The sequence below is a fragment of the Apus apus genome, chromosome 22 (genome assembly GCF_020740795.1).
Source record: "Apus apus isolate bApuApu2 chromosome 22, bApuApu2.pri.cur, whole genome shotgun sequence".
Classification (NCBI taxonomy): Eukaryota; Metazoa; Chordata; class Aves; order Apodiformes; family Apodidae; genus Apus; species Apus apus.
Genome location: NC_067303.1, coordinates 519,929 through 541,429, shown reverse-complemented (window position 1 = coordinate 541,429; position 21,501 = coordinate 519,929). Strand labels below are relative to the sequence as shown.

Here is a 21,501-nt window from a genome sequence, read left to right as displayed (position 1 = left end):
GATGCCTGGTGGCAGAGGGAAACTGAGGCATGGGGCAGCCGGAGTCACAAACCCCCACCGTGGGAGCCACTAGATGGGGTGTCACACCAGGGACATGGCAGATAAGGGCCATCAGTGGGGACATGGGCATGAGCACAGGGACATGGTCAGGGTGAGGCACACAGGCTGGGGCACATGGGGACACAGGAGCATAAGCAGAGGGACGTGGCACAGGGACATGGCACAGACCTTGGCTTACAGGGACACAGGCTGGGGCAGCTCAGTACACAGGGACATAGCCATAGGGATGTGGCACAGACATGGGGACACGCTGGGGTGGGAGCAGTGCTGGGCTGGGCTGGCCCCACCAGGACCTTCACTGAGTGCCATGGGCCCCCCCCTTCCCTCCAGGGGTGGGAACAGGACTCCTCCAAACCCTCCCACCCCCTCCTGGGGAGGGACAGGACCCCTAAGCCCCCCACCCCCTCCTGGGGAGGGACAGGACACCCCCAACCCCTCCTGGGGGCCAGGACCCCCATCCCCAACACCAATGGGCTGTGTACCCTAGGGAGGCTCCACCATAAATAAGCTTTTAAATTAATTTAAATTAAACTGTCCCCCTCTGCCCCCCAAAAAAACAGCCCCAGCAGACACCCCAGGCTGGGCAACCTGAGGGGGGGGGCATGGGGATGAGCCCCCGCGCCAGCGCTAAGGCACCGGATGGGGCCAACAAGTAAAACCAACATTATTTAAAAAAAAAAAAGGGGGAGGCGGGTGGGGAATTAAATATTTGGGGGGCAGCCCAGGGCAGGGAGCAGACAGCACAGCCCCCGGCGGCGCCTGCTCCCTGGGGGGCTCCTGGACCCCTCCAGATCAGCCCCTTGGTGGGACCTTCGTCTGAACGTGAGAGAATTTGGGAGAAAAGCCCCAGGCAAGGGCTCCTGCCCCCCCCGCCACCCCCAGGCCTGCTGGAGGGGGGGAGGCCCCGCACCCCAAAACCCCCCTCCAGGTCCTGGGGAGTTGCAGTAGGAAAAGGCAGGATGGGGGGGCCTGGCCCCTGGGGGCTCCCTGCGCCCCACAAATCCCTGGGGAGCCGCGGCCCAGCGCAGCCCCCGACGCTCGCTGTGGTCCAGGGGGAGGTGGCCCCTGCATGTCCCCCTGAGGCAGGAACCAGGGGAAAACATTGTCCTGGCAGGGCCTTCAGAAGTAGGTGAGGTTCTTGACCAGCCCCAGCTCCAGCATCCGCTTGATGGCCACGGCCTCGTGCGAGACGTTGTGCTCTGACGCCTGCGGGATGAGGAGCAGGGGGTGACACCACAGCTTGGTCTCCCTTCTGCCCCTCCCAGCCACCTTGGCCACCCCACCAGAGCTGAGTTGTCCCCTCACCTGACGGAAGGAGCCCCCCAAAAAGGAGGGACATGACCCTCCATGGCCCTAAGCCTTGCTCACACATGAACCACATCCAACCCTCCGCTGTGACCACAAAGACATCGGGCTACAGGGAGAAGTTTGATGATGACCATGCCACACTGGACCCATTGCTGAAGGTGTGCCCATGGGGAGAGCTTCCTCTGCCCCTCCACACCACCCAATGGGGTAGGGTGCTGCTCTCCTAGGCCAAAATCCTCCATCCTGGGGGAAAAGTGGGGCTAACATGGACAAAAAGCAGGGGTAGATCCTCACCGCCATGGACTTGAGCGTGATCTGCTCGTAGTAGTGAATGGTCTGCTTCTTGTTGGCCGAGTCGGGGTAGCCAAAGCCCGCGATGTGCACCAGGTCACAAAAGTGCAGCGCCAAGGTGATGGCCAACAACCCCGTGGTGGGCTTCTGGAGGGAGGGGGTGGAGGAGAAGATGTCAAGTGCCATGGGCCTTCAGTGAGCTGCACGGGATGGCTGGGGGGTACCAGCAGGGAGGATGTCACCCCTCAGAGTGGGGAGCAGGGTGGCCAGCCATCCCCACCCCTTACCTGCTTGACCTTCCGTGGTTGCTTCATGGGGAGGTTGAGCAGTTTAGCAGCGGTTACTTCCATGTAGTAAGGGTTGAGGACACGCACTTGCTCAGGGTTGGCCTCCCAGATCAATGGGGGCTGCTTCCAAAACCCCTTCCGAACCTACAAGAGGACAGAGATGCCCAGTGGTGTCCCAATAAGAGAGGTAAGGTCCCATGGGTGGGGTGGGATGAGGGTTGGGCCCCGTTCCCTGCCATGCTCACCCTCTTCTTGTCATTGAGGATGGCCTCCATCCACTGGAAGTCCATGGGCTTGAAGGGCACCAGCACTAGCAACGTGTCAGGGTTGTTCTCTGTCTGGGGGTTGAAGTGGGCTGACTCGGGGTAGAAGAGGCGCATGGTGGTCTTGGAGCCTACGTCCTGCTCATAACCATGGACCGGAGCATTGTTCAACCTTGGGAGGGGGACACACGGGGACATCACAGGTGTCAAACCCACCTGGAGGCAGCAGCAGGGGTGGGGCTCAGCGGGACCGAGGTACCTGATCACGACGTCATACGTGTTGATGGTCTCCCCCATGGAGCTGTTGCGGAGCCGGTGGCCGTTGCCCACCACTGCGCACCTGCGGCACTTCAGGCTGCCAGATAAAAGCCCTGTCTCAACCAGACCCGCTTGAAACCCGGGTGGTTTCATCCCAAAGAAGGAGTTTAACCCTGTGTTGTCCACTCTACAAAACCTTCTCATGGGTTGTAGAGGTTCATTTGGCCAAATCCTGTGCCCACAACTTGCAAATTTCATAGCCCCACCAATGATGAAGAGAAAGACAGAAAAGACCCCAAACCCACCCCAGCGTTACCTCTGGATGCTCTCAGGCAGGGAGTAGTGGGTGATGGACAGCAAGCGCAGGAGAACGTCTTCTGCAAAGCGAGGAGAAGGTGAGGAAGGCAGCTCCTGCCCGTCCCGATGCCCCAAGTGCTACCCCAGCCCTGCCTGAGCCTCTCCTGCCCTTAACCCAGCTCCAGGCAGATCATCCTTTGATGGGGCTCACCCAAAACCCTTCCATGGAGACCATGTGCGCCCAGGGAAAGTGTCACCAAGTCTAAAAATCAGGCCAACAACTTGCTGAGGGGGAGGAGAAATAGAAAAATCCCTCCAAAAGTCTGTTTTATTTAAAAGGAGACAAGTGGAATCCCCCAGGGAGGAGCAGCAGGACAGACAGACCGACCCCCCGGGCTCACCGCTGCCTTTCGTGCCATAGGGCAGCTCGTAGAGCGACGGCGTCTTCACCCAAAAATAGTCCTTCAGCTGCAAGAAGAGTGGGTGGTCCCTCGTGTAGCTGCCAAGGAGCAAAGGGCCGGTGAGACCAGGATGGGGGATGGCACAGGCAGGGGTCCTGGCTCCATGTCCCCTCCCCTTCCTTGCTCCAGCCCCCAGTACTCACTTCCCAATGAGCTGCACCACTTTCTTTTCCACGTCCCCCAGGGGACACGTTGTCTTGTTTTCTTGCACGGGGAAATAAAAGCTGTAAGGGAAGAGGTTAAAAATAATAGTAACAATGTTTGCTCCTCCGCAACCTGGTGAAGGGAGGGGACTCCACAACCACTGCGGTGGGATGCGAGGTGTGGTGGGATTCAAGAAGTGGTGGGATTTTCCAAGCCATGGTGGGATTTTTCAAGCCATGGTGGGATTTTTCAAGCCATGCCAGGGATTTCACCAGACAGCTTTGCTTTGAGGATGTAATTGCTGAGCTTGCAGCCTGGCATCAGAAGAGGTCTCTCTTGCTATTCTCAAACACTTCACACTCTCCACTTTCCCTGTAAAGTGGGTTTCTCCTTTCTCCCAGGCTCAGAAAAAACAGTGGAATTGGCCAAAACTCCTACAGAGCCCAACTGCCAACACAAGCCAAGGGGGGACCCTCGTGTCATCCCTCCCTCAGCCACAGCCAAGGATGTTGCCACCTCTCCAGTCCCTCAGGATCCGGCCAGATGACGCTCCGGCGTCCGCAGGCGGAATGGAGGAAGGAGAGAGAAGGGAAAGACAGGAGGTCTGCTGAATGTTAAGGAAAGGCACTCACAGCTGTATGTACCTGTCTTCCCGGGAGATCGAGTACCAAACCATCACCAGGAACAGCGCCAGCACCCCGAGGACTTTCCCTCCTGCATGGCCAGAAAGGGGTTCGGGGAGGGGTGGGGAAGAAAAACTCCATCAAGCAAGTACCTGGGGTGTGCAAAATCATGGTGGGAACCTGCAACTCCCCCAGCAGAGCCAGGATTGCAGAGCTCCAGGATGAAGGACCCCAAAATCCCCCTCCCTGCTGTGTGATGCCCCAATGCTCCACCACCCAAACTGGAGCCGCAGCCAAGCAGCACCCTAGTTTTCCAAATGCAAATCCCCCAGGATCCTCATCCCTGCTTGGAAAGAGGGAAACAGGATCCACCCCCCTGCCCTCCATGGGACTCACGAGACTTGTTGATCATTTTTATCAGCAGGAGAGGAGGCATCAGGCGAGGGCCAGAGCTCTCATTGTGGCTGCCACCGGTCACCTGGAGTGGGAAAACCAGCAGATGAGGTCAAAACCCCTTGGAGCCACCCCCAAAAGCCTTGGCCAAGAGGCATCACTCCCTGCTTGCCCCATCCCTTGTGGGTGAGTGGTGTCAGGGGTTACCCACAGGATTTCTTTCCATTTAAATCCCCATTTCTCTTCCCCACAGCCATCAAAAATAAAAGCAGTTCCCAGGGAGCTTCAGCAGAACAGGTTAAACACCCAAATCCCCAAAGGAAAAACAAAAAAAAAGAAAGTTTAAAAACAAGCCTGTGGCAATGACCTGGGGAAAGGATTTAAGCCCAGCCATGGCTTGAGCATCCACCTGGCACCAGCCACCGCAGATCTGAAGCCAACGGTGCTACCACCACCACCAAGCCCAGCGGAGACACCAGGCGCAGCCAAGCGGGACAGGAGCAAAGATCATCACGTACATGGGGAACCTCCAACGCCTTCGAGTCAACCATCCCAGCTCAGGGAAAAGGGGAATAAGCTCTAACACGGGTGCAACCACCGGCAGGGGCAACAGGGCGAATTTTCCTTCCTCTGAAACCTGGAATGAGGCAGCAAAAAGCCCAGGTCGGAGCCACCCCCCCAGCAAACCACAACATGGCATGGAGAGAAAATGAACTTACCAGGTGGGAGAAGTTTGGGGGGGGACACGTGGGAGATTTCACTCCCCAGGGATTGATCCTGCTCTAAGCCCAGCTCAGAGTTGGGTTTGGTTTTGCCATCCTAGGAACCAGCTTCTGGCTCCTGACCTGCCACGTCTCAGAGGAGGAGGAGAGGGCAGGTGTTGAATGCCCAGCCAAGAGGAAAGGTACATACCTGGGCTGGGCAATAAAATCCTAGTCTTAAGGGATTAGTCACCTTGTTCTGGGGGAGGCCACACATCTCAGCACCCCACCCTGCCTAACAAAGCACTGCTAATGAACCAAGCACCTGCCACCTCCTCACCCAGGTAAAATGAGTCAAGAGCAGCAGCTTTTGGGGCAAAATGGATCAAGAAAGAGGAACGGGACCAAAGGTGGTCCCATGAGGGCCAGGCTCTTCCCTGCCTCATCACCAGCTCCTGGAATTAGAAGGGCAGGAAGGGCAATTCATTAGAAACGGGCAAGACGGGCAATTAAAAGGGAATTAAGGAGAATTAAACTATGCTGCAAGCAACAGGACAGGACACGAAGGGAAGAAAACGGCGTCTGTTTGACAGCAAAGCAAAGGGATGGGGACAGGTACCCCCCTGACCTGCTTCCACCCCCCTCAAACATGGATATCAAACCCCTTCCCAAAGAACTGTGCCTGGACTGAGCCCCACCATCGCCTAGGGACACCAGGAAGGGGAAGCAAATTCCCCCCACCCCCAACTCCCACTTTACAGCTATTCCTGGCTCTAGGAACCCCTCCTGGCTCAGGAAGGAGGGATTAAACCCACAATTGCATCTTCAAGGATTGGAGCAAGCAGGGACTAGGAGTTGGGGGGACGGGGTGTGCATCTCACCCCTCTTTATACATTTGTTGGAAAAAAATAAAACTAGAGGAAAATAAAAAGCAGCTTTTGCTTTCTTGTTTTTTTTTCCCCCCCTATCAAAACCAGTCACCAAAGACCCTGAGGGGAAATCTGCTGGAGCCTAGTGATGCTCCAGGGGAGCCTGAGCACCCGCATGGGCATCAGGACCTGAATTTAGCACCAAATCCCACACCCCCCTCCCCCAGCTCTCTCCTTCCGTGCCAACTCACCCAGCCAAGCTTCACCCCTTCTGCCAGCATCAAAACACCAGGAAAACCCGCTCCCCCCACACGGTGTTTGCTTTTACATACCAGCTCCTTTCTTAAATATTATTTTTATTTTATGAAACCTTTATGATCTTTTTCCCAGGCTTGTACCCACAAGCTGGGCCTGACACCAAACCTCATCTAATCCAAACACCCCGTTGATAATCCCCGTAAGATTGGTGTTCAGTGAAGCGTGAGGGGAATGCAGAGCAGAGCAGACTCAGGCTGCCCCAGCCCCGGCTGAGCTGCTCCCTCAGCAATTCATCCAAGCTCCCCTCAGCCTCCTGCTACCAAACCCCCAACCCAAACCAGGGCCTAAAGCAGGAAGGGTTGAACACCACAATCCCGCTCCCCCCCAGCCTCTGAGGGGGCTGAAAGGGGGTCCCTGCTGCACTCCCAGCCCCACCCCCCCAGCATCCTCAGCCTCTGCAGCATCCCTGCTCCTACCAACAGCATCCCCAATCCCACTACTGCACCCCTGGTGCCCCCACAGCATCCCTGCTCCCTTCACTGCATCCTAGCAGCAGGGGTACAACAAAGGTTGCATCAAAGCAATTCCTTTACCAAGAAAGAGGTATACAAAGATTTCCTGATCCTTCTGCTAGGCAGGCTTGCCTTTTATCAAAACTACAGCCAAATGCCTAATTTAAAAGGCTTCTTATTCCAAGTAAAAAAATCTGTGCACCCTGGAGCCCACTCAGTCTTTGGGCACTTCCACATGGTGGGACTACAGACAGGCAGTGGCCATGACCAACATTATGGCTTGGGCTCCACCTTACTCCCCGAGTTCTTTCTCATCTCCATCTTCAGGATTTTCTACGATTGCTCCTCACCTGTAAGAATCCTGCAGAGAACATCTCCCCACTCCCCACTCCTGTGGGTACACTCCAGGGCATCACCTCCCCCGCCAAGCCTCAGAGCTGGGGGGAAAGTCCCAGGTGGATTTGGCTCCCCACACTTGGAAGAAACATCCAAAAAAGCCCATGTCTGATGTCTGAGCAGCCAAACCATCCCCAGGCTGGATATTATCACTGCAGAAATTATTTGAAAGCCCCATCTCAAGGATGCTGCAAATCTCCTCACTGAGTTTTCACATCCCCCTCTGATCTAGAGTGGAAATTTTACCTCCCAGTTCCACCATATCCAGTGTAAAGCCCCCCAGCAGATGCCACCACCACAGCCACAGACCCTCCTGCTGGAGGGGTGACCTTGGAGGAGCCCATTCCCATATCTCCATCCAGCCTCATCTTCCCCACGGCTTCAATGGCTCCAGCAAGATCTGGCATCTCCAGATTTATGGATAGCAATTCACAAAGCAGCAGAGGGCACCATACAAGCTGCTCCTGACCCATGTCTGGGGGGAAAAAAAAAATGCATTTAAAGCCATGAGCAAGTGTAGAGTTGGGGGGATTATAAATCCCTCATCCCATCCCAGGACAGGCAGATGGTGATCCCAGGTACCTGCTGCCATCCTGGAAAAGCAGCTGTGGAGCAGCAGGCCAGGCAGCACAAGCTCCTGGTGCTTTTATGTTTCCATGGTAACCCACAGATTGGGGATAATGAACTGTGACAGGAGGAGAAGACATCACTCATGCTCCCACAATGCCATCCATCCCATCAGGAATGGTCCAGCTTCCCCGAGTGAGATGGATGCTGGCTGGAAAACTATCATCTCCAACAGTTCATTCCCCAAAAAACAGGTATTTATTCTGAACTGGAGTGGAGCTGGATGGGTAGGAATCAAGGAAGAGATGCCCTGGCAATCCCTAGGGATTCACTCCCATCAGCAGGAAACAAAGGAAGATGGAGAGAGCTGGGATAGCACCAAGCCCTCAGCTCCAGCTGGATCCTGCTCTCCATTTTAAGGACAACAACCAGGATCGACCCCCAGGGAAGCAGTTCACAGGCCCAAACTCTTCCAAGCTCCCATCCCAGGGGTTTTCCACACACGGAAGGGCTGGGAATGCCAGAGGAGCCTGGCAGATGCTGCTATACCCCCCAGCTCATTCCCATCCTGCTCCAGCAGAACCATCCTGTGCTGCAGCCTGAGCACAACCTGGGAGGCAGCCGGGGGCAATCCCATGCTGGGAAAGGGATCCAGGCTTGGCAGAGCATCAAAGGTGCCCAAATCCTCAGCCTGGCATCCCAAAGCATCCTCACCCCAGCTGCTGCCAGCTCCAGGGCCTCAGGAATTGATTTTACTTTTTTTTTTCCCAAGCTGGGAAAGAAACTGAGACCCACAGCAGAAGGTGGGAAAAAAAACCTGGTGGGACTGGAAAGCCGAAGGACAGTGGGGTCCAGAGCTGATCTCAAGGAATGGATGTGGTGGGATGAGGTTGCTGGGGGGGAACCAGAGTTGCTGCAGTGGGATGGGGATGGTGAGGGGACCAGGGATGGTGGGGGGTGGGGACCAGGGATGCTCCAGTGGGACCAGGGATGTTGGGACAGGGAGGACAGAGATGCTGGGAGTAGACACGGGATGCAGAGGTGGAGGGATTTAGGATTCTGGGGGACACCAGAAACCAGGGGATTGCAGGAGCAGGAAGTGCAGTGGGATGCCAGAGGTCACCAGGACATGGCACCACAATAATCAACCCCATTGGGCACCAACCTTGGCCACGCTCCCAGATCCCAGTTACCCTATTTTAAGAGCCCTGCGAGTCACTTTAAAGGAATCTTAATGGCCTCTTAATTGCCTCTTCAGAGGAGACTGATTCCTTAGCTCATGGTATTCCAGGCTCACAACAACCTGGCCAAAGATTTATAACAAGGGGAAAAAAAAAAAAATCCCCCATTGCTGGCATGTAAATGTGAACAAAACATCTCAAACATCCTCCATGACCAGGGAGCAATTTCTGAGGTGGCAGCCGCAAATTAGCTCAGGTAGGACCAGTCCTTCAACAGCAGTATGTCCCCAGAGTTACCTCACCTCTCCCTCTTCCTTTCCTTCTCCCTCTCCCCTGCTCTCCCAACATTTTTTTTTTTAAATCCTTGCAGCATTAAATCCAGAGTGATTGGATCCAATTCTCTTCCTACAGCCCCAGAATACCAGCTGCATGGGTGCACCTGAGCACCCAATGCCTCTGGGGTGACCCCAGGCCACTGAAGGAGCTCAGGGCTCCTCCTCAGTGTGTTTGGCTACATTATTATAGGTTAAATATTATTATTTCTTTTATACAGGCTTTAAAAACATAAAATAAAGACTTTTTTGTGGCCCACTACAACCCCGAGGTTACAACCCAGCTGAGCCACCCATGGGAGAACAACCCCACACTCACGAGATGAGGGTTGGCACCCACCTGGGAGGGTTTTGCACCCCTGGGACTTTAGGGCTCAGCCTCTAGTGTGGATCTGGCTACCCCCTCCTCCCACCTCCCCACTGGCCACCTCTGGCACCTCATTGCCATGTTTACTCCATCCCCAGGGACCACCCAGGGATGCAGGTGGCAACAGCAAGAGCAGCATTGGCAACGCAGCTTCTGGCTAATCCCCCCACCAGAAAGCAGTGGGAAGGGGCAGACAGCACTTCTGGGGTGCAGGCAGCCCTGCCCTGCTGCCTGCTCCCCTGGGAGCAGCAGGCAAAGCATCCACAGGGATACAGCAGGGACACCAGTGCTCCATGGAGGTACAAAACGAAACCATCAAGAGGCTCCAGCCCATCTCCAGCCCAATCCCAAACAATGCCCAGATTCAATCCCAGCTGTCCAGGGAAAAAAGGGTGGTAAATTAAGGGAACTGAAGCCCTGGGGGCAAGTTGTCCTACAGGCAGCATCCCCAGCAGCTTCTGGCTATATCCAAATATGAAAAAAACCCCACTCCGTGGCTCAGCACCTCCAGCATCGCCTCAATGGTCTCTCAGTCCCTTCAGCCACACCAGGAGGAGGATGCTTGTCCTGGGGAGATCTTTCCAGCACTCTCAACAGTGGGAGAGGCTGAAGGTGGTCCCCACTGGGGTGGCAGTGAGCTGGCAGGAGGTGATGGCTACTTACAGTCTGTCCTCTTGGTCCAGGCAGGACCACGGTGGGATCTACGAGGCCATCCTCTCTTCCCCTGGCAGAGGGAAAAGGGACAAAAAGGAAAAGAACATCCTTTAGGGCTCCATCAACACACAGGAGAAGCCACCAACCTTTAGAGAATCAGGTGGATCCCTACGGATCCCCAGCACCGATGGGGACCCAGCCTCAGGGGACAGGCACCTCCTCCAGCACTGGCAGCACCTGCCTTCCAGCTGCTTTGAAGGAGCAGATGTGGCAGTTTGGAGCCAGGACCTCACCACAGGTTCTCCCTTTCCCACCAAAATCCCCTTCCATGACTCACTTGGAATTTTAGGGAGTGGGTGATGCCCTTTCCCAGGGGAAAGGGAGATGCAGCCCTGCTCACCTCCAGAGCTCTCCTGCCTCCCCGCACAGAGGACACTCCTTAATCCCACAGCTCCAGCATCAGTTCCCCCAGAACTTTCCCAATTCTGCATCCTCGGTGCAAGATCCCGACAACTGGGGGAAGGAAAACCCCTGCTGAGATGCCACCACGTGCAGAAACTCTTCAAAGAAAAGCCTCTCTGCAGGGCCAGCAGCTCTGCAGTCAGCTTAATTACCCCAGCTCATTACCAGAAGGGGGAAAACAAGCCATCCAGTGGGATGGACATGAGACAGCAGGAGTCCCAGATCATCCCAAAAAACAACACAAGGAACAATCCTGGTTTGGTGCCAGGAAGTGGGATGCAGGTGGGGACAGGTGGCCTGGACAGGCCCTGCAGGATATCATCACAGCTTCTGCTCCTGTTCCAAAAGGAAACTCAGAAGGGCGGGAGGTTTTCTTCCCTCTCCAAACCTTCTCCAGCTGAAGGCAGGAGATGCCAGGAGCCACCAAGCCCCTCCCAAGGCACTCTTAACGCCCCATTTGCTAGGTGCTTCTCCCCAGGGGCTTTGCATTCCACCCTGGGAAGATGAGGGATGGCTACATCCCAGTGCCACATCTTCCCTCCCTGGCTCTGCTTTCTCCTACCTCCACCATTTTCTTGAGGGGGGTGGGATGAATCCAGAGGGCTGGGGGCAATGGGCAGTCAAAGCAGCTGGGTCTGTAAGTGCCAAAAAAATTCACCTTCCTGTTCCCAGGGTCTTTTCAGCAGGTCTGAATCCAAAGGAGCATCCAACATGGTGCCTGCCAAGGAGCCACGAGTTACAGGATTCCCTGTGAGGTTAAAGTCACCCCAGGGAGCTCCTGCTAAAGTGTTCCATGGAGCAGCACCAGCCTGAGCCCGGGAGGAGCAGGAGGAACAGAAGAAGGAGGAGAGGATGCTCGGAGCTGCCTAGAGGTGGGCAAAGGGATGTCCCCAATATTCCCAGCAGGACAATGCAGCCCAGGATAAGCAGGAGACTGTGTTCCTTCAAGCACCCGGGAGGATCCAAGGCCTTGCTCGGGGCCGGTCTATCCAGCTTGACTGGAAGAGCCAGGAGCTGGATCCCCACCAGTCTTCCCAGGATTGTTTCCCAGCCCAAGGTCCAGACAAAAGCCATTGTGGTCCAGAAGTCCAGCAGGTCCAGAGCCAGCAGCTCAACCCATCCCAGCAGAAAATGAACTTCCCATATTCCAGAGCCCCATAGCTGAATTCTGCTGTTTCCTCCCGAGGCTCCCAGCTAGGCTGCCTGCCTCAGTTTCCCTTCCTGACTCAGTTTACCCTCCTGCCTCCTGGTTGCATTTAAATAACAATTTTCAAACTTAAGGGGGGAAGAAAGACACCTCATCCTCTGCCCAGCATCCCTGTATCCCTACCAGGATGCTTGTGGCTTCAGGTGGAAGAAAAAAAAAACCTGGAAGCCACATCCCTTCTGCTGTTAAAAATTAAACCCAGCTGGGATCAGGTGCAGGAGAATCCTGGGGGGATGCAGGAATAGTGGGAACATGCAGCAGGAAGAAGGGACAGGGATGAGCTGCCAGATCCCTCCCATCCATCATCCTCCCCACCAAGACTGTTAAAAAAGAGGAGGGGGAGGTGGTGGCAGCATTTGAACAGCCAGACCTGAAGCGCAGCAGCCGTCCTTCCACCTGCCTGTCCCTGCTCCATCGCCGCTCTCCTGCCACAAAATTCCCTCCCAAGGGGGAAGAGAGCAAAAACCAGGCTGGGAGGGGAATAAAACCCAGGTGAGCTCATCCTCCTCCTCCTCCAAAGAAACCGTCCCTACTTGGCAGGAGCGAGATGTTTCCAAGCCTGGCACATCCCTCACGTCACCCGATCGCTATCGCCCCGCACAGGGGTTTATTCACTGGGCAGGTATTTAGTGGGAGATAATCCGGCCGCTTCCGACCTTCCTTCATGAAATTCCTGAGCGGGATGTGATTCCTTTTCAGCAGAGGTTTCCTTGCTGATCCTCATCCCAACGGATGTTCCTTGGCCAGGAAGAGCCACCCCCAGAACAACCTCAAACCTCCCGCCTCACCTGTGGGGGTTTTTTTCCCCTAAATTAATAATTGATTAAACCTTTTATACCTGTTCTTATTAAATCCCTGAGAATGGGAGGAAAACCAAAGCTACAAGCCGGATTATCCAAACCAGCCACCGACCTAAAAATAAAACTGCTATTTCAGGACCAGCCTCCCACAACAAACCCACCCCCCAAGAAAAATAAAAAAGGATTAAATAAGCACAAAAAATCGCCGCTGTTTCCAAGCATGGGGTGTTTAGCATCACTCACCAGACAAAAAAAAAAAAAAAAGCCTGTTTTGGGTTTATTTCTAGCTGTGCTTCCAAGAGAAGAGCATCCTGAGGCTCTGCAGACACTCCCCCCACTCAGGCGAGCCCAGCAAATAAATAATTAAGATTTAAACACACGTTTGCATCATGCAGATAATCTGTCAATTTAACTTGTAAATGCCATAGGAATTAAGCAGCAACTTTTTTAATTAGGCAGCAAAGGGGCCTGGGAAGCCTCAGCTGCTGAAGGACCGCAAGGATTAATAAAAACTGAATTTTTTTGGGGGGGGTTGACAAGTTCTATCCTCCCCCCACCCAAAGGTGGTGCCAGGCACCCCAAAATCCTCGTGTTCAGCCCCTCCAGCCCTTCGCCAGGAGCTGCCTGGACCTTCCTGCCACCACCCAACCATAAAAAAAAGGTGGGAAAAGAGCCAGGGGTGCTACTTTTGAGGCTAAATCCCTTTTTTTTTTTTTTTTTTCATAAATAGTGCACTTTCAAACAGGGGCTCTTGGGCACCCCCAGCTCCCCCCACCCTGAATGCCAGAGCTTATCACCCAGCCCCAGCCAGGGTGGGAACTTGTTGAGCCCAAATGTGCACGAACAGACACTTCTTTGTCATCCTTTTTTCTCCTCCTCTATTTTTTGTTCCGAAGCAGCACCCGGTTATCACACAGGGATGGGCCTGAGGACTTCCCAGCCCTTGGCTCCATTCCTGACTCCTTGTTCTCCACTGTTCCCTGGCAGCAGCATCACATTTAACCCTTCAAGCCCTTCACTCCCTTTCGTTTCTGACACCATGTCCTTGTCCTCCTTTGACCCTGCAGCCCCTTTCTGGGCATTTTTCCCACTTATTTCTCACTTTCCAGCCCATTTTTCCCACAGGCGGGTCCAGGTCCATCCCAGTGCCATAAAATCCCACCCCACAAACCCTGTGCTGGGGGGACTGGACGAGCCCAACAGCCATGGAGCTGCTAGGATGGAATTTTAATACCTGGACAGAGGCTTTTTATGACTTGCCACAGGGATGCACCCAAAGTGCAGCAGCAACACCCCTGAGCAGCAGATTTACAGCATTGAAGGATCCTCAACTCTTGTTTCCTGCCTCAGTTTCCCCTTCTTTGGAGGCTCAGGGAAGCTCTGCCCCATTGGCAGGATGCAGCAGTGCTCCCAAGCCCCAAACCTCAGTCCAGAATAGAAATTAAAAAGGAAACATTTTTTTAAAAAAAATAAAAAAATAAATACATTTTAAAAACCAACCACCCGATGGAAATGTCGCAAGCAGCTCAGAACCCATGGCAGGATCCTGGTCTTGTGCAAGGCCACAGGATGAGGTACAACCAGCATCATGCTCCAGTTTCAACCAAAAAGGCCTCAGAAACTCAGGCCAGGCTGCAGAGGAGCCAGGGAGACATTTTGCAAAAGGGAAGAGCCCAAGCGGGAACAGCATCTGGAAGCGATCGGAGGCGAGGAGCCTCTTCCAGGCAGGGAATTCCAACGACGTGAGCTCAGGTTAGAGCCTCCTTCACAGACCCAGGATTAAGGGAAAAAAAACCCAAACCCAAGCTTCAGCATATATATTTTTAAACCCTCAAGAAAGGAACAGGAAAGGTGGCAGCTCCCCGCTCAGTCCTACCTGGACATGGCTCGGTGACTGGGGTGGATTCGCATTTGCAACTAAAACAAACCACTCAACAAAAAAGGAGAAACGTCTCCTTAAGTTTGTTGATACAATTTTGCAGGCGTGGTGCGGGGAGGAGTGTCCTCCTGCAGGGCTGCCTTGTGTAAAACAGCCTGGCTTTGCCTCAGGCTGCACCATCCATCCCCTGCGATTCCTATATCCCACCTCCGAGCATCCCTCGCCTGCACCAGCTGCATCCTGGGATGGGCCTGAAGAGCAGCTCAGGAAACCCGGGAGCAACCTGGCATCCTTGGGATGACATGGAAGAGCCAATGGAACAAACCATCTGTGAGCCCGTGGGACAGGGACCACCTCCCCAGCTCCTACCCACCTTCCCAGCAGCTCCATGGTCCCCATCCTGCGCCGGGCTGCAGCACGCCCGGCCAGCCGGGAGCAGCGCCCACCAGCAACACACATCCTGGAGAGAAGCCGCCACCAGCACCAGCCCGGAATCACTCCCAGCATCCAAGAAGTACAGAGCAAAACCAGGATGGAGGGGGGAGCTCCTCCTCCAGTTCTGCTGTTCCTCGCTGGCCAAATCCCTTTCTCCTTCCTCCGAGGAAACTTTCCAGCCCAATCCCGATCACACACAAGATCAGCAGCTGGATTAGCAAGAATTGAGCTTTTTTGGGGTGGGCTGTTGTTTTTTTCTCTTTTCCCTCCCAAGAAGACACAGGGTTTTCCTAGAAAAACCTTGAGAACCATGAAGATCTCAGCTGGAGTAGGGAGAAGCTGCTGGTGCCCAAGTGCACAAGGGGAGGTTAAAAAGAAAAGTCCACAAAAAGAGAAGCAGAAGTTGCAAAGAGAGGGTGAAAGTGTGAAATCATTTCCTGTGCTCGCTGCAAAATCCAACCTGCTTGTTCCAGTGTCCTCACCAGTGTTGGACGAGGGTCCCCAGCCCAGGATGGGGTCTCCATAGGGATGCAGGTGAAGCTGGGATGCCAACCTCTGCATCCCTGCCCCTTATGTAGCCACTGTGCTGTGCTCAGAGAACAACCAAAAGGGGCTGGGGAACGAAATAAAATTATTCAGATTTTTAAAATAAAGTGAGATGGGAAAAGCCCTCATGAACAAACCTTCCAGCTCTGAAATACTTAAGGGTAAAGGACTGTTGCCTCACACAAGAGGATAAGCAACAAAAGTTGTGGGATTTAGAGGCATCGCCAAATAATTTGTTTTAATTCATTAGTTCAATTTAATTTATCCAACCTGAGAATGGCTGTGGACTGAAACGTCCCTGAAAAAAGCCTAGCATTCACCTCTGCTGCTGGTGGCAAGTGTAGGGACAACACAAGCTGAAAATATGCAGGCTTGGAGACCTAAGTGTGGTTGATCCAGAGTATAAAATGGACTTAAATAAATGTTTCTACTTCCCGGGTGGGCTGGAGACCAGAAGGGTAGTCCCAGCTCCTGTGGACACCCCATGCACAGCTCTCCATGGTGGACATCCCTTAAAATTACATGTGCAGAGCTCTCAGCCTGTGTCCTGGTGGGATTCAGTGCCTCACCCGCAGCCATTAAATCCTTGCCGGGAGCTGGTGGAGTGAGCAGCCCACTAACAATGCTGATAATTAAGCACAGGGTCCAGCAAAGTGCATCAATCCCATCCTATCACTTGTAATGACCTTGGAAGTTTGTTATAGGTTGTTAGGAGCCAGGGTGGCAAGACTAGAGGAGCCAGCACTGGCTGGAGGAGGCATCTCCAGAGGTGAGTCCACCTCCGAGTCCTCTGCTCAAAGATCCCGGCACTTCCCAGGCTGGGATCCAGCACATGCTATGGAGAGCTGCAACACAACAGGAATAGCACTAGGAATTGCAATGCAAGGGGAAGTGCAACTGCACTGCAACACGAGGAGTCCACGTTGACATGCAGGCCAATCCCAGCCCTCCACATCCCCCTGCACAGCCCATCTCCAACCCCAAAGCTCCAGCGCTGGGACCGGCATGGATCCCCCCTGGGCCACCCCCCTGCTCCACCACCAGCCTCTGCACCTCCAAGGGTAGTGGAGCAGATGGCCAAATTCTGCCAGGCTGTCCCAAAATCTCCACCATGACTCTTTAATTAGCTCATCTCATTAAAAGACAGGGACCAAGCAGCCTGGCACTGACCCAGGACTGCACAGGCATCGCTCTACTATCCCAACAGATGCAACCCATGCCCAGTGCCCAAGCTTAGGACCAGACATACCCTCCCAGCAGAAGATGTTTCCCGTGTTCTCCACTCCTCAGCACGACCAAACCCTTAAGCTCACCCCACCAAAGCCCATTTTAGGACAAACATCCTCATTTTTCCCCAGGAATGAGCTCACCCCATGGGAGAAGGTGCATGTGATGGGGGTGGGATGGGGTTTATTGGTGTCCTGAACCAGGATCCTGGGCATGTGTGGATGGAGCCACCGGGATGGGTTCCTCCTACCCCTTTGGGATCACCAGGCATCCATCACCTGGGCTGAGGATGCTCGTGGAAAATTAAAAAAGGCTCAGATCAGTGAAATAAATCATCTCACAGGGCATGTTCTCCCCTTTCCGGGGCCTCCAAGAGGATCGTCCCATCTTTATCCTGACGTTCCTATCACCAGAAGCCCCCACACGCTCTGAGGAGACACCAGAAAGTCCCTTGCTGGGGGTGTCCCGGGGGGGTCCCGCTGTCCTCAGGGGTGGCCATGGGCAGGAGCGATGCCCAAGGTCAGATATTCCTTGTGGGACTCGGGGGAAGGTTGTTTTCCCGGGAATAGAGCAGCTGGAAAGGGATGGCAAGAGACGGGGGGGGGGGGGGAGGCTTCTCCTCTCACCACGTTACATTACATTAATTAGAAAAATAAGAATTAAAAAAAAACAACCAACCACCAAAACCAAGAGGAATACATGGGTGGGGGGTCCCTCCCTTATCCCCAGTTCCCCCCCTTCCTCTCCCCAGCCCCCCCTGCAGCCCCTGCCCGTGCTCTGCCAAACACCTCCCGAAAAAATGTGTCCCCCCCCCCTTTTTTTTTTCTTTTTTTTTTTTATTTTGCTCAAAACCCGCTTTGCGGATGGATTTGGGGCGGCAAGAAGACGCGGACACGGGGGGGGGGGGACCCCCCAGACTCACCATGGGCGGGGGGTCCCGCGGCGGGAGGACGGGGGGGGCTGCGGGAGCCAGCCCGGGCTGGGCGGGGGGCGGGGGGGGGGGGGGCGGGGGGCGGGCGCGCGTGCGCACAGCGCCGGGATGGGCGGGATGGAGGGAGGGAAAAGCATCCCGGGAGCTGGAAGCGGCGGCTGGATGTGTGCGGGTGTGTCCCCTCCTCGCTGCTGGGATGAGGGGGGGACACTCACCTCCCCGCCCCCGGCCCAGGAGACCCCCAAAAATCAGCGCTGGGGGCAAGAAGGAAGGGAAGGGGGTCGCACCCTCCGCCGCATCTTCACTGCTGGGGTCAGGGGGGACGGTTACCCCCATGCCCAGGGGACTCCCAGAAATCAGAGCTGGGGGTAGGAAGAGATGGTGGGGTCGCATCCGCCTCCCCCATCCCCACTGCGAGGATGGGGGGGAACAGTTACCCCCCCGCCCCGTGCCCAGGGAAGCCCCAAAATCAGAGCCGGGGTAGGAAGAAGGATGGTGGGGTCGCACGCCCCCCCCCTCGTTTTGCACAGATCTCCCCAAAATCCCCTCAAAATAAGAGCAGTTCCCTAGAAAATGTGCGTTCCCAACCAAGGATTGAGGGTTTGCATCTGTCCTCCACTGAGATGATGCCTGGAGGCTCCAGGGATGGGGCTGGTCTTCCTTAAAATCATCCTTTTTGGATTGTTGTTTTTTTTTTATTTAAGAATGAATTATTAAATAAATTAATCCCCACCACCAGAACACCCCGTGCCTGACTACATCACTCCCCCATGAGATTCCATTCCCACCCCATCATCACAAACTTCCTCAAGGCTTTTATTTAGGGTCCAAAATCCATTCCCCTTGCTCCAGGGTGGGTTTTTGCCAACCCCAGAGATAATTAGTGAGATTAACATGGATCTTCATGTGGGAAATCATGGGAAATACCAGCTCCAGTAGCAGGCAGCCAAGTTGATTCCTTTTTGTTGGGCTAGAAAGGAAGAACCTAGAGGTCACCAGCCCCATTTGAAGACAGGTGTCCAACACCATTCATTCATGAAATAATATGAACTGATAAAACAATATTGAGAAAATAACAATATTAATTGATGAAATAGCTGTTGAGGTGCTGGCTCTGCTACTGCCAAGGCTAACTGAGCAACCAGATCAATAATTTAGGAGCATCCTCACTTTGTCCCTCAACCTACAATGGGGTTTTATCCGTGGTGACAGGCAAGCCCACTGTAATTAGGCTTTAATTGCCACCAGCTCATAGACAATCCTGCGTGCTTCGTCGGGCAGCAGTTCAGCAGGGCTGCAGGGAGCTGGGATTTGCTTGAAGGATCTTCAGGTCCTTCGGTCTCTTGGGTTCCCTGCAAGGTTTATTGCACCTGAAACCATTAAACGCTGTTCAATGAAACTCCAGCAGTAATAATGCCTCCCAAATGTCTGTTTGTACCATCCCCCCAAGACAGACTATTAAAAGAGGCTGCAAAGATTCACTTCCCAGGATCTTCTTGGTCCCCAGCTCCCTCCTGCTGGTGGGACAGGCTTGTTTGGAGGTGATGGGCTCTATCCCAGAGTATTCACCTCACAGGACGTCAAGCAGAAGAAAAGCAGAGATGCAAACCAGCACGGGGGACCTGCTCCAGCTCCACATCTCCCACACTGTGTGGAATGTCCCAGATGTCCATGCTGAGACAGCTCAGTGCTGTGGCTCCAGCCTCACTGAGCTCTGAGGAAACACAGTCATCCCTGCCGAGCAGTGAACACTGGGTGTGTCCACCCTGTAGGAGCCTCAGGACATCCAGAGCACAATTGTGCACCCATGGGGCAACTATTGGGTAACCCATCTCCCAAGGGTTCCCTTGGGTGGATGCAAAGCTCAGCAAAGAGCTCCCAGTGGCTGCTAAAGCTCAGGTAGAAAACACTTTGCAGACCCACCAAAAAAACACAGTACTTGGGGAATGTATTTGCTGCCTTAGTAGGAGGCCAGGAGCGCTGGCCGGGTAGTTACTCATCGCTAACAACTACACCCAGCCCTAATATTTAATTTACAAAGGATAAATTGCCAGTTGGATTAATTCAACATGAGGAGCACCAAGGAACTTAGAGAAGAATGGGGGGGGGAAATCCTGTTTGAGAAGTGGATTTGTAAGGAGCTCTGCCACCATCTGCTCCAAAGCTATTTGGAAATCACTTCAAGAAAATGGTTTGGAAGATCACTGGAGGGGCCCTGGGCAAGGCTCATGGCATCTGCTCCAGAGGGACAAGAATGGGGCGATTCATGGCCAGCACAAATCAGCTTTGTCCTGCTGACCACCTCAGGCTCACCCTGCCTCAACCCAGAGCCCAGAAATGCTGCCTGGCTCCGCAAACCCAGCCCCAGGACCTCAATAAATTCTTCCAAGGCCACAGATCCAGCCACAGATCCACCAAAAAACATCTCTCAGCCCCATCCCAGGCTCCACGCATCAGGTGCCCTTCCTAGTCTGCCAGGAGAAAAGATTCCTCCAGTGGGAGCAGACAGATGGTCTGTGGAAGATGTGCTGCTCAGTCGTCTGTCACAGCCCTAAAAAGTCTATTTTCAAGACAGTTTTGGGGTTTTTTTTAATACCTCAGAAGCTCCCTGGGTGACAGGATGGTCTCATCTCTCATTTCACCATCTCCATTCTTGGGCTGGAGATATGAAACCATGATATTCCCTCACCCAGGGAGATCATCTTCTGTCTGGGTACAGAAAATGCTCTGGTATGGAAAAAAATCAATCCCTTTCCCATAGGAACTTAAAATCCAGATATGATCCCAGAATTACACACTCATAGAATGTCAGGGGTTGGAAGGGACCTCCAAACCCCCCCTGCCAGAGCAGGACCAAAACTAGGGCAGATCACTTAGAAAGGCATCCAGACAGGTCTTGAGTCTTCAGAAAAGGAGACTCCACAGCTTCTCTGGGCAGCCTGTCCCAGGGCTCTGTAATCTCACAGTAAAGAAGTTCTTCCCCATGTTGAGGTGTAACTTCATGTGCTTCAGTTTGAATCCACTGCCCCTCATCCTATCACATGTGACAAGAGCTTGTCCCTGCATTTTTGATGCCCTCATGTATTTGTAGACATTAATTAGATCCCCCTCAAGTCTTCTCCTCTCCAGACTGAAAAGCCCCAGGTCTAAAGTCTTTCCTAAGAAGGCAGGTGTTCCAGTCCCTTCATCATCCTCATAGCCTCTGTTGGACTCTCCCTGATGAGACCCAGGGGTCAGCCAACCACACTGATCATCTCCAGATCCACTCCCAAATCAGCTCCCAAATCCGCTCTGGCCCCAGATGTGCTCTCCTGAGATGGCAGATCTGAAACAAGAGGGCAGGACTCCCCCCCTCACAGGCAACCCCAGCTTTCATAGGTGACTTCAGCTTCCACAGGTGACCCCAGCTTCCACAGGTGGCATTTTTGCTGAGAAAGAAGGAAAAGTGGCTGCATCCAGCTGCTTGGCCTCTCCCCTGCTGCTAAAAGGTACCAGGGAACTGCCTGACCTGAATATTTATTAATCGGATGAGCCAAACAAAGCTCCAGGCAGCCCTGATGTTGCCACTTGCAGCCCAGCCCCATCACAGAGCTCTCCACCACAGGGCAGCACAGTGGAAATAAATCACTTTTTTTTTTTTTTTTCACCCCCATCAGCAAAAAAAAACCCCTCAGAGCTCAGTGTGTTGAAAGAAGTCAGTAACTGGGGTAGCTGGCAAGATGATCCCTGCAATTATGTCCTTGGTTACCAGCTGACCAGAAACCAGAGCCCTTTCTGGCAGCAAGAACTCAT

The 21,501-nt window shown here is 53.9% G+C and overlaps 1 protein-coding gene across 6 annotated transcripts; it reads right to left on the bottom strand.

Annotated features, from left to right (window-relative positions):
* Nucleotides 1-564: 564 nt before the first annotated feature.
* Nucleotides 565-17,756, bottom strand: ST3GAL4 (ST3 beta-galactoside alpha-2,3-sialyltransferase 4). 6 transcript variants are annotated; one of them, XM_051638637.1, is made up of 12 exons: nt 17,701-17,756; nt 10,232-10,292; nt 4,389-4,470; nt 4,002-4,083; nt 3,369-3,449; nt 3,166-3,263; nt 2,784-2,844; nt 2,469-2,564; nt 2,192-2,381; nt 1,947-2,090; nt 1,663-1,806; nt 565-1,266 (listed from the first exon to the last, which is right to left on the bottom strand). In XM_051638637.1, the coding sequence occupies exons 3-12, from the start codon at nt 4,426-4,428 to the stop codon at nt 1,180-1,182; spliced, it is 1,023 nt and encodes a 340-aa protein (XP_051494597.1). In that variant the 5' UTR covers nt 4,429-4,470; nt 10,232-10,292; nt 17,701-17,756; the 3' UTR covers nt 565-1,179. The 6 variants fall into 6 exon arrangements, with proteins under 6 accessions (XP_051494597.1, XP_051494593.1, XP_051494592.1 ...); XM_051638633.1 differs by lacking the exon at nt 17,701-17,756 and adding an exon at nt 4,904-5,022 and having other exon boundaries at nt 10,232-10,276; XM_051638632.1 differs by lacking the exons at nt 10,232-10,292; nt 17,701-17,756 and adding an exon at nt 4,904-5,626.
* Nucleotides 17,757-21,501: the final 3,745 nt, after the last annotated feature.

Excerpts from the sequence above, each read along its gene's own strand:
- ST3GAL4 (XM_051638633.1), bottom strand. The coding sequence starts at position 4,936 with ATGGTTGACTCGAAGGCGTTGGAGGTTCCCCAT. Across the intron at positions 3,450-4,001 it reads GAAGACAGGTACATACAGCT|CTTTTATTTCCCCGTGCAAG; the intron begins GTGAGTGCCTTT and ends CTTCCCTTACAG. Across the intron at positions 2,565-2,783 it reads CTGCCTGAGAGCATCCAGAG|CCTGAAGTGCCGCAGGTGCG; the intron begins GTAACGCTGGGG and ends TTTATCTGGCAG.